General features: G+C 40.4%; 1 protein-coding gene across 10 annotated transcripts in view; it reads left to right on the forward strand.

The window, feature by feature from the left end:
- Positions 1–12,786, forward strand: part of JAKMIP2 (janus kinase and microtubule interacting protein 2) — a 164,791-nt gene that overhangs the window by 145,653 nt on the left and 6,352 nt on the right. For 4 of the 10 annotated variants that reach the window (XM_004744671.3, XM_004744669.3, XM_013052334.2 and 1 more), the window contains 2 exons: positions 4,999–5,064; positions 7,804–8,579. In XM_004744671.3, the coding sequence (XP_004744728.1) occupies positions 4,999–5,064; positions 7,804–7,950 (213 nt within the window). In that variant the 3' untranslated portion in view covers positions 7,951–8,579. Of the gene's footprint in view, positions 1–4,998; positions 5,065–7,803; positions 8,581–8,617; positions 8,689–12,786 lie in introns of those variants that run through there. The other 6 variants (XM_045075328.1, XM_004744674.3, XM_004744672.3 and 3 more) reach the window with 3 other exon arrangements.

A 12,786-nucleotide genomic window follows, 5' to 3' on the forward strand; every position in this document is an offset into this window, starting at 1 on the left:
AATCAGTTGTGCCGTGGAGTCACAGCAGTGTTTATTTTTAAGATGTACAAATTATTATCTCAATTCGTTTATGATTAAAAGCTTATCATCTCTTTTGAGTCTTTAACCAGCTAAGGTGATTCACTCCTGAAAGACATGGTTTTGTTTGCTTTAAGTTATCAGTCTGAACGGATAGGTATGTTACATTTCTAAGCCCCACAGATTCCCATTGAAATTCTCTATCTCTCAAGCAAATGTTCACTAGAAAATGCCTTTTCTAGTTATTATTTCTTACTCTTTGTCTGTCATTATAATCAGTAGTTTTGATTTGAGAGAATTATTCCAGAAGTTCTTGGCCAGAATTTGTCATACATCAGTGTATGATCCAGTTAAATCCGAGAGCATATTTCTAACTATTCATTGGACATTTCTCTTTGAATGTTTCACATATGAAACAGAGCTAAATATTCATTCTTATCCTTACTGCTCCCTTCTTTCCCCATCTGCCTGCCTTGTCAGTAGAATTACCATTTCCTGAAGCACTCAGGCTGGAAACCCTGGAGTCTTCTTTGTCCTTTATCTCTAATAGTTAATATAGCACTGCATCCATCTAGCATTTCTCCTGAAATGTTTTTTTTTAATATTTTATTTATTTTATTTGGCAGAGAGAGAGAGAGAGATCACAAGTAGGGAGAGAGGCAGGCAGGCAGAGAGAGAGTGGGAAGCAGGATCCCTGCCGAGCAGAGAGCCTGATGCGGGGCTCTATCTAGGACCCTGAGATCATGACCTGAGCCAAAGGCAGAGGCTTAACCCACTGAGCCACCCAGGTGCCCCTCTCCTGAAGTGTTTTTGAAGCTATTGCATTTTGTCCATACTTTTAACCCAAGGCATATAAAGGACCTTTCAATACTGCAGCAGGCCCAGCTTCAGCCAGATGTCCTCTGATGTAACCCGATTCCATCATCTATGCATTTGTTCAGTCGGATGTTTAAAAGTGCACTTCCTAGACTTTGAACACCATGCCAGACATAGAGAGTTTGCATGGACCCTGCCTTTACAAAGCTGAGGACCTACTGATGGAGTCACAGGAGACTAATTCAAAGAAAAATAACTATAATTGATGTCTCTTGACAAGGGGCATAAAAAACCATATGTGGTGTGCCTTGGGGACCCAGTTGTGGGGAAGACTTCCAGCTCTCCTCTCCTTAGTTCATCATGCATTTCACTGCAGATTCTTTCACCTTTTCTGATGGTACATTCTTCCTCAGAAGCCTCCATGATCCCAGTTTCCAGTTGAATCTGGTCCTATGCAGATCTTTCCATGTCCTTCATTAGCTAGCTTACCCCTTCCCTGAAAATCTGATCTGAGATAATCTGCAGAGTGTACCTCCCTCTCTACTCATGCAGACCTCTTCCTGGTACTATTTGGGCCATGACTCCCACCTCCAAGCCTTTGTTTGCCTGGTCACTCCTAAAATGCCCTTCCATGTCTGCTTAATTTATCTAAATGTTCTCATTTTTTCCAGTCCCAGTTTAGGATCTGTTTCCCTTAGGATGTTCTCCCTGATAATAATGGACTGCATACTACTAAAAAAAAAAAAAAAAAAAAAAAAAAACTATCCTGTGTACCCTGTTACACACTCTTTCACAACCATATTGAGGGCCTGCTTGTGCCAGAGACTAGGAACGTGACAGTGGACAAAGACATAAAGATCACTGTTCTCATCTATCTATCCTACAGATGAAGGGAGTTAAAACAACAACACAAAAAACAATGACCAAGACAATTTAGAGAGTGTCTGTGAGTGCTGTGGAGAAAAAAATTGGGAGTAAAGGATTCGCCACTTTAGATTGGCTAGTCAGACCAGGCCTCTCTAAAGATGTCTAAAATCCAGGGACCAGCCACACAAAGATCTTGGCAAAGTGTCCCTGAAGATAGGGACAACAGAGCCTAAGTCTTTATTGTGGGAACATTTGGAATATTCGAGGAACAGAGAGAAGGCCATAAAAATGGAGCAGAGAGAGCCAAGAGGGTGGTCATGAGGTGAAGTTGGAGTGGTAAGTCAAGGCTAAATCATGTTGGACCTTAAAAGAGTTGGGCTTATATTCTGAGTGTAGCTTAGCTACATCTCCCTTATTCTTTTTTTTAAGATTTTATTTATTTGTTTATTTTTAAAAGATTTTTATTTATTTATTTGACAGAGAGAGATCACAAGTAGGCAGAGAGGCAGGCAGAGAGAGAGGAAGGGAAGCAGGTTCCCTGCTGAGCAGAAAGCCCAACGCGGGGCCCGATCCCAAGACCCTGAGATCATGACCCGAGCTGAAGGCAGAGGCTTTAACCCACTGAGCCACCCAGGCGCCCCTAAAGATTTTATTTATTTCAGACAGAGATCACAAGTAGGCAGAGAGGCAGGCAGAGAGAGGAGGAAGCAGGCTCCCTGCTGAGCAGAAAGCCCAATGCAGGGCTTGATCCCAGGACCCTGGGATCATGACCTGAGCCGAAGGCAGAGGCTTTAACCCACTGAGCCACCCAGGCACCCCGACATCTCCCTTATTCTTATTCCTCTTCCTCTCCCCCTTAAACTCAGGGACTACCCTGATGATTTCATATGTCAGGAATCCACACAGCTGCTGTAGATGGATGTACTAAATTAGAAACAGGAAGGGCTGGCAGTGAGCTGTCACGCCAGTGCTGATGCCAGTAACAGTGATTTGGTGGACTTATTAGCAATACAGAAAAGATAGGTAGAAAAGGGATCTGATTTGGACCTGACAGCGTTCCTTCTTGGATTAGATGGCAAGCGGTTGGGAAGGAAAAGGAAATAGAGCATGCAACACACATTATCAGAAATAACTCATGTCATCAACATGTAGAGACAGCTTCTTTGTACTCAACAGTGTCCTGGTTACTAGAGATTGGTGATGAAGTTAACCATGGTTTTGCCATCATTTATCTTTTCTACTTGAGCTGGTTTTCCCTGTGTTTCCAACTTCGTCTCCCCATCTGATTGGAATGCTTCTTTGAAATCAAGAACTCACTGGTATCTGGACTCTCCATTACATCTAGCAAAGTCCTGTCCTATGTAGGAAGTTGCCCAACAAGCATACATTTGATGGCTGAAGAGACACTGCAGTGGGTGCCTGGGTGGCTCAGTTGGTTAAGCAACTGCCTTCAGCTCAGGTCACAGTCCCAGAGTCCCAGGATCAAGTCCCGCATCCAGCTCCCAGCTCCATGGAGGGGTCTGCTTATCCCTCTGACCTTCTTGCCTATCATGCTCTCTCTCACTGTCTCTCTCTGAAATAAACAAATAAAATCTTAAAAAAAAAAAAAAAGACACTGCAGTAATCTCACAGGCCCATGATTTTATTGATAGAATACTGCCTCCACATCCAGTAGACATATCAAGGAATTATGTGCAAACTCAAGGTGGAAATGTCTAGCAAATGTATTGTTTTATTGAGTAGCTTTGGTGCCTGGAAAGACATACAAGCGCACACATCACTCTCATGTACCCACACTATTAGCATCCAGGCCCCTTCCTTTACCCAGCATTCATTTATCCTCTAATTTCAAGGTCAGCCTTGATAATCTCTCTGATCAAAACTTCTCATCCACTCCTGCATGCACCTTAACCCCTTCCCTTTAAACCAGACTCCTCAGTCTCTTCAGTCCCTGCATTTGGTAAGATAACTATGGTAGGGGGCTGTCCTATGTATCATCCTGGGCTCTGCCCCTCATCCCAGATGTGATTAGTGACCACATGTGATTCCAAAATGTCCAGTCAGACAGTGATGATGGTCACACCACTTTGTGAAATTCTAAAACCACTGAATCTTATACTTCAAATTAAATTAACTAACTTTAAAAAATGTCCAGACATTGCCAAATATCCCCTGAGGGGCAGAGTCATCCTCAATTGAGAACCACTGTTTCAAAGAAAAGGGAGATAGGATTTCCAAGTTCAAGTATTCTTTGTTCTAGCTTTCCCTTTTTCTCCCCACACTGCATTATAAAAACCTCTCTTTCTATATTATCACCGCATTTAGTTTCCACTGTTTTCTTCTCAGACTCCAATTCCCCATTTTCTGATTATTTCCAAAAGAGGCATTAAAATAACAAGCTGACACTGTATACCCATGTGCTGTAAACCTAAAAGGCCTTTGGATTGCCAGATCGAAATTGGAAGACTATTTTTCACTTGCAAATAATTGTCTATGTAATCTTGGTTTCAAATCTGTGTTATTTAAATCACTGGAATTTTATCATGTAGTTGACAGGTAAGTTCACAGACAGTTCCGGACTAACATTTTTGTCTTTAGGATTACTTGTGCTATTTTTACTATGTTTAGTTTTCCCCTAATTTAATCACTTCCCTCTTTGGAATTTTTAGTGAATTATAATCTCTACTTGGTTTTATGAGAATTGGCAAATCCTGTTTTGTAATGAAATTCCACCCTGAAGCAGAGTTGAAATAAGGTTGGAAAGAAAGGGTAGTAGCAAAAAACAATGGGATTGTTTGCATATGTTTGTTCACCTTCAGCCATTTTTAACTGTAGTAATAAACAACCAAAAATCCCAATCCAAATGACCATGACAAAGTTAGTTTCTTGCTCACTAGTTCTGGGACATACTGCTATCTCTATGAGGAAGTGGCCTTCCAGCTCCTCACTCCTACACACATGCCACCTGCCAAACAGGTCTCATGGTCAAGCCCAAGAGCAGTGGGATGTGAACCACCCGTCCCTCAGAGGGATAGGGTCTGGAGGGATGCATGCAGTAGACAGGGGCAGCAAATTTTTAAATATATGTATAATATGTATAATTAGCTTTTGCACCACAAGTGTGGGTGATTTTTGAAACATCCAATCTCCTGGATTTGTGATGTTTCCAGCTGCGAGTACCAATGTTAATGTTTTCATAGCAAGTTCTGTGTTTTAGGTTGGTAAACAGTCTTCTTGTTAACTTATCTTTTTAACTTAATGCCCACTAACTCTTTGGGTTTTTTTTTCTTTCTTCAGAGAATTCGTGACTTAGAAGATAAAACAGACATCCAGAAACGACAGATAAAGGACTTAGAAGAAAAGGTATGTGTTCAGTATGAATTTCAGTCTTTACGCTTTAGATCAGAAAATAATAGGAGTTTCACTCGTTGTGTTTCATTTCTTCTTAGTTACTGTGTGTCGTGCCCAGGCAGGTGTAGTGACAGTATGACTCTCACCGCCAGGCAGGCGCCTGCATTGCAGCAAAGGTTCTGCCTTCAGCAACCTCGCCTGGACATGTTTGCCTTTTGTGTTGATTCCTGTTCTTTTCTACGCATGTTTTCTTTCTTCAGTTTCCCCTTTCTTACCTTCATTTCCTTTCTAAAACTTCATTTTGAGTTTTGTGACTCTACTTTGCTCTTTCTTTTAAAAATCTTTTTTGATAGCTTTTTGGGGAAAAAAAAAACCATTCTTGTTATTCTTCACAAAAAGCCCTTTCTTCCCAAGCTGCAGTGTCCCCTTGACAGTAAGTCCAAAAACTTAGGCTGACACATGGTTATTATGCCCTCATGTCACTTCCCCCAATGGCCAGAAAGAGTCCTCCAAGTCAACCAGCACTTTCAGGGGTAATGCATAGTAGTTCCTAAAGAGGGCATTGCAGAATGTGCATAGCCGGAGAAGGGAGAGGGTTCATATGGGTGCCAAGCAAGCTGCAGTGAGGTAAACAGTCTCACACAACAAAGAATGCTCCCACCCATGATGCCTGGAGCACCAGTGCTAGGAACACAGCAAGGAGGGCAAGAGGCTTTCTCTAGAATTCCAGTCTGAATTCCTGTGTTGCAAAAGAATACAGCAATTTTCTAGCATCTCCTGTGGGCACCCAAGAAGAAAAAAAAAACCATCTATAGGATTTTATTCATCCAGGTTGCTTCTTTAATTCTCCCTAAATGTGAGGTCATAGGGAATCGGTAAGGGCCAGTAGCCAGACCATAAGCACCTGGATTCTTATGTAGGCTTTCCATATCTATTTGACCTTAGTATGTGACTTAGACTTGTGTCTAAGCCTTACCGATAAAATAAGGGATGATAAAGCTTGCCCTCACCTTTTCTCCTGGGTTCCATGAAGAACCATTGAAGTTACTTATGTGAAAATGACAAAACTCTGAAAGTGCTTGATTAAGAAGTATAATTTTATAAATTTCCAAACATAAAGTATACATCCTCTGCAAAATTTTAAATTTGAATGGTTCTCATTTCCAGAATGTGCTATTTAGCACTGTAAGACTGAATGAGGCAAAGGTAGAGTGTCGCAAACTGAGTCTGACTTCCCAGGGTTTGGCAGGGAGACCCACAAGAGGCAAGGGGTTGTTCCCAGCTTCCCTGCTTGTCAGACCACATGCCTGTTGTTCTTCATTTTCTACATTTTTGAAGCTCCTGGTTTTAGTCATTTTCTGTGCTGACTGAAGGAGGAAGTCAGAATTAAAACCAGAAACTTTAGTTTGGTTCAGTCCCCATTCATCTAAGGAAAAACAAATTGTAAGTTGGGGGGGTAGATTTTTAATATATCTATTAATATCACTCCCATAGACATTTTCTTAATAAATTTCATGGAAATTTTAGGAGGCAAGATATTAAGATTATGTTCCCTGTCAGAATTTCCTGAATATGTCGTGTCGCATATCTGAACTTCTTAACCATTTATGGTAATGGGGTAATGTACATGATGGCAAACGAGGATTCTTCAGCTATCAAAGCGGTATATTCCACATATAATAGTAAATTAAGCCACTTCAAAACAATCTGGTTGGTTTCTGACTGGAGCTTTGAATGAGAGATGACGGTTGTGACACACCTTCTATTCCCTTTGCCTCCATTCTCATACATACACGCCTAGAGAAAATGCGAAAGATCACTTACCAGAAATACTCTCTTTATTTTCCTTGGGATACTTGAACACCTCCTGAGGGGACCTGAGATATCCCATCTTTGTCCCTAATTTCCATGGACGCAGCATACGTCACTTGATAACTACAGACAGCAGAACTGCCTCAGCTGTGCAGCTTTACCTCCTCCCGAGCACTCCCCGGGTCATTGGCTTCACTGACTCCCATGCAGAGTTACTCTGTGAGATGGGCACAGTAGATACCGGGATCCCCTTTTATGCAGACAGTACAACAGCCCAGAGAGATAAACAACTTGCCTAGAATCATATAACCAGTCCATGGCAAATCAAGTCCGGAGGTTAGGGTGTCTGACTCTAGGTGCTACACTTGGCTCACCACACTGCCTGGACAAAGAATCTCATGGCCAATGAGGTGATGGGTATCACCTGATGCCCTGAGAGGTAGCGCCGGTGTCTGAGCTCCTCAGAGGAGTAGTGGAAGCCTCCCATTCCCTACATCTTCTCCTGCTATGGGTGTCATTTTACCACTCTCCATCTTCAAGGACTGAAAAAGAAGGACAGAGTTTCTGCTTCCCAGACTAATTAAAAGTCACCAATACGTGGCTCCTGGCACCATATTTATAATTTGACCATACAATTTTGCTACAGTGAAGCAAGAGTCCTATAAACAAGGGCATTACAAGACACATGTGGATAATATGCTCAACATGAGAAAACCATAGACAACCCTTATTCAAAGATGTTGTGGGCAACAGAATGCTCCTGAATCGTGACAACAAGGTTAAAGACAGACTCTGTAAGAGTAATCACCAAGGAAATTGATATTTGAAGAAGGAAAAAAAAAATCTGACTTGTGACCTTTAATAATTAGTAGGCAGTTGGTTATGTTCCATTGCTACATAAGCATGTCTGTCCCCCCAAGTATCTGCTTCTTTTTGAAGGTTCTCAGAGAAGAGAGACAAATCAGACTCCATTTAACTTCTGAGTCAAGAAGGAGAGAACTATCTGAGAAGCACAGAGGTTCGAACAGTATCATGCATTCATTTTCCAAAGTGTCCTCTGATGTGCAAGCCCGTTTTATACTATAGATCCTCACTCCTCCAGGGCACACCCAGGTTATGCCTGCTGCCCTGGTGTAATTACTAATAGTGTCCCCATTTCTACCTCAGAAGTATCCCATGGTAGATGATTTATCATATCTTTACCTTACATATTAATATTCTTCCTGCTCTGCCTTACCCTGAAACCTGTCACATTAACCAAACAGTGATAGCCTTAAGAATAAATGTATGCTCTGATCATATTTTTGTATTTTTGGTAGACCCTGCCACACACTAACAAGTAGACTATAGTATGGACTGAAGTAGGACTTAGGAGGGCTAACCTCCAGGCTTTATTATGCTATAACATTACAGGCAATTAGACTGTTGACTAACTTTTCGGCGCTTATGTTTTTCATTTATAAAATTACAAGCTTAATTCCATTATCTATTAGACCCCCTCAGGATTCCAAGATGTATGAGCTGATGTTAGTTGACTCTGGTTATTCATCGAATTATTTTGTCAATAGATAAGTAAAACATACAGTTTTGTTTTGTTTTGTTTTTAAACAGAAGGTACTTGTATGTGACAGAAGGTATATATGTGACAAGTGATGAGACTTTAGCAAACTGGAAAAGCTTGAGGTTTTATACGACATAAATGACAGTACAAAAATTTTCAGATTTACATAATCTTCTTCTTTTTCTTCTGCAGTTTCTGTTTCTATTCTTGTTCTTCTCTCTTGCCTTTATTCTATGGCCTTGATGTCAAGGTGCCTCTTAAAGGTAAGATTGCATTTAATTCTCAAAATGTGATTCTAAGAGGTATGTGATGAGAAGGATGCTACATATAGTTACTATTCCCATGTTTGTTTGTTTAAAAAAGTCCACTTAGTTTGGTTTGCTTAAATGCCATAAAATGAGAAAAAAGTCACTTGAAACTGATGTAACATTGTGTGTTGACTGTGGTTCAATTAAAAAAAATTGAATTATAAAAGTGAGAAGCAGATCCAATCCACTTGGGTGATTATGAAAGAAATAAAGGAACCATCAAGTATTTTGGAAATCAAGAATTTTGTTCTAGTTAACCATATTGCTTTGGAAGGTCATGATGTCTGTGGAGCTCAGTGTTCTCATCAGTCTTCCATTATGCAGAAGGAATGGCTTCCCTGTCTGCAAAATGAAGAAATTTGAGTTTATCTTTCGTATCTCTTCCAACTTAAAAATTCTGATCCTTTAATTCTAATAAGCTAAAAATGACTGATTACTCTTAACCCTTTCTCTCCATCTGATTTCATCAGAACTCAAAAAAGCAGGCTGTTAAGTGAAATTGGATCTTCTTTTCAAATAAGATCATTTTCAATGTCAGTTTAGAAAAATAAGAGTTTTATCATTTTTAAATTATAAAGTCTATGTCTCACGAATACACATATAAATAATCTTGGACACTGATTCCCAGAGCTTGAAAAATACAGATCCCAAGGCCTTACTTCCAAGTTAATGGATCAGGTTATTGGAGATGGAGGTAAGAAGGAGGGTGGGAGAGGCGGAAAGCAAGGAATAATCTGTGTCTTTAACAAGCATACCAGGTGATTCTGATGTCTACCCAGGTACAGAAACCACAACTCATATTAACAGTATTTAAAAATGAGGAAGGGCCAGGTGCTCTTCTAAATCCAGGTATCATGGTCTGTGGCAGCTTTAGTTTTCCTATTGTATTATACAGGGATCTTTCCTGGACCTCATATTCTTCAACATTTTCTATAACAAGTTGAAAAATAAAGAAGAAACACTTTCTCTTTCCATGGGTATCAACTCTGTTACCTAGATGTGGTAGCAACATGCAAAAATGTTTTAGCACAACCAGTTACAAAGGAGTTGAGCAAATATGCCCAGGAAGTTTATGTCCTCATATAATCAACCCTCTGGCTTTATTCTATCTTCCAAAAGATCTTCTGTTCTGACTGATAGCCATCCTGTCTGGCAATCAGGATGGTAGCCTTGCAGAACATAAGGAAGAGGACTGAGGATCTGAAATTGAATAAGAATAGGAGTGCCTGTGTGGCTCAGTCAGTTAAGTGTCTGACTCTTGATTTTGGCTCAGGTCTTGACCTCTGGGTCATGAGATCGAGCCCCACATGGATCCTGCTTAAGATTCTTTCTCCTCTCTTACTCTCCTTCTGTCCACCCCTATTCCTGCTTGCTCACTGCTTCTCTTAAAAAAAAAAAAAATTGAATGATAATATAAGAAAAAATGGGTAAGATTTTCTAGGAAAGGGTAGAAATGGCTAGGTGTGAGAAAATGAGTAGCCCTCGCCAACCAAAAATAATAAATACATAGGACAAAGTTTAGTGGCACCCAAGTTCTACCCAAGTAGTTGAGGGAAGAATCAAAACTCGAAAATACTGGTTAGAAAATGAGTAGGTTTGAACATTCACATCAATAATGGCTAACACTTCCTTGCCCAATAGATATAATGACCTAAGCAATAGATATAATGACCCTCACAACACCCCCCTGTAAAGTCTCTGCTGCTTTTTTTTTTTTTTAAGATTTTATTTATTCATTTAAGAGAGAGAGAGAGCAGAAGCAGGGAGGAGGGGCAGAGTGAGAGGGAGAAGCATACTCCCTGCTGAGTAGGGAGCCAGATGCAGGGCTCCAGGATCCCAGGACCCTGAGATTATGACCTGAGCCAAATGCAGATGCTTAACCAACTAAGCCATCTAGGCATCCCCAAGATCAAGGGCTGCTTTTATTCCTTTCTTCACAGCTGGAGACACACCAACACAGGACTTTCCCAAGGAAATAGAGCTACAATCAGCAAGACTGGCACTTGTACGCCAACAGCCTCGATCTAGAGGCTCTTAGCTGCTTACAAACCACCATGCTGCTGCACAAAGGAAAGAGGGCATTTCTCTCACATTGTGAGCGCCGTTGGTGATCATGTATGTCAGGAGTCAGGGTGCAATGTGGGTAGTACTGCTTGGCTAGTAGGTTTTAAAATTACAGTGTGCTCATCTCTCTACCTTTTTCCATTTTTTGTGACTCTGAGGGTTGTACAGGATTTAATTTGCTTTTCTTCCAGAGTAGCACAAAACTGCCACTTAGTAGTTATCTGCTGAATGAAAAGTCATGATTATAATTAATAATAATATAGCAAATTAATGTGACGGTGAATCTGGGGATTCAGATATAGGTATAGGAAAATGACTGAGTAGTTTAGAGTTATAGCTTTGAAGTCAGATAAACTGTTATGTTTGGATCCTGCCATTTACAAGCTATGTCATGGTAACTTTAATCCACCTGAGATGAGGTTTTCTATTCTGTAAAATGGTTATATTACCTACAACTTGGTATTATGTTGAGGGAACTAAATGCAATTATACATGTAAAAGACTTACCACATTCTTTGGAACATAGTTCATAATCAGCAACTCTTAGCTATTATTATACAAAAATTTAGCACCACATTTACTGAAGTTGTGAGTTTATAACTTTGATATTATAACTTGTAAGGGCACTTGGGTGGCTGAGTCAGTTAAGTCTGAGACCTTGGTTTTGGGTCAGGTCATGATCTCACAGTTCTGGGATGGAGACCTGCATCAGGCTCTACACTCAGTGGGGAGTCTGTTTTTCTGCCTCTCTCTGGCCTCTGCTCCTCCCCCAACTCGTGAGTGCTGTCTTGCTCTCTGTCTCCTTCTCTAAAACAAAGAAGTCTTTTGGGACACCTGGCTCAGTTGATTAAGTGTCTGCTTTTGGCTCCTGTCATGATCCTATTTTCCTGAAATTGAGCCCCATGTCAGGCTCCCTGCTCAGTGAAGAGTTTGCTTCTCTCTCTACCTCTACTCCTCCTCCCTACTCAGTGCTCTCCCTGTCTTTCAAATAAAGAAATAAAATCTTTAAAACAAACAAATAAAGCCTTTTAAAAAAAGAAATGATAGGGGCAGCTGGGTGGCTCAGTTGGTTAAAGCTTCTGCCTTCGGCTCAGGTCATGATCCCAGGGTCCTGAAATCAAGCCCCACATCAGGATCTCTACACAACAGGGAGCCTGCTTCCTCCTCTCTCTCTGCCTGCCTCTCTGCCTACTTGTGATCTCCGTCTATCAAATAAATAAATAAAATCTTTAAAAAAACAAAAACAAAAAAACTTAAAAAAAAAAAAAGGAATTATAACTTCTAGCATTACCAAGTATTTTACCACCTAAACCAGAACAAGTAATTTCCTTTTTGTCTCCTCTTTTCAGGAAGTATTCTAGATTTAAATAAGATGACTGGAAATTGATCAATGCCACTTTTATCTCCAAAGCAGATGAAGGAGAGATAGGAAGAAGTAAGGAAGAAAAATGTTTGGCTCTTTGGCAGGTAGTAAAGGTGTATTACACATAACCATAAAAATATTTTTCCTACTAAATTAAGGATTTATACTCTGCTCTTAAACCCAAGACTCACTTAAATTATATGTAAAGATACCTTCCTTGAAGTGGAGCCACTCATGCTTTTTTTTCTTTTCGCAATTAAATTACCTAAGTCATTTTGTGGTGATCTAGAAGCTGCCGAAGGCTCCCAAGAAAGCACCCTTACTGCTCTCAGTGGCAGCTAAGTGCAGCTGCACAGATTATATCAGGACTTTCATCTTAAGCAGGGGAACCCCAGGTAGTTTCAGAAAATACCATCTGTGCATGCATTCTGTAGATTTATTCTAAATAAATAGTGTACCACAAATTCTTCCATGTCAGTTATACAGGGAGACAAAGGAAAGAAGAAAATGAGAGGAGTAAAGAAATAGCTATCACCAGGTTATTGTTACATCAGGTTATAGTGACCAGGTTATAGTGACTGAAAATCCTCTTCTTCTGAAGAGGGACATTTTAATGAGGAATATGC

Source organism: Mustela putorius, unplaced genomic scaffold, assembly GCF_011764305.1.
Source record: "Mustela putorius furo isolate JIRA1106 unplaced genomic scaffold, ASM1176430v1.1 tig00000145_pilon_pilon_pilon, whole genome shotgun sequence".
In the NCBI taxonomy this organism is placed as follows: Eukaryota; Metazoa; Chordata; class Mammalia; order Carnivora; family Mustelidae; genus Mustela; species Mustela putorius.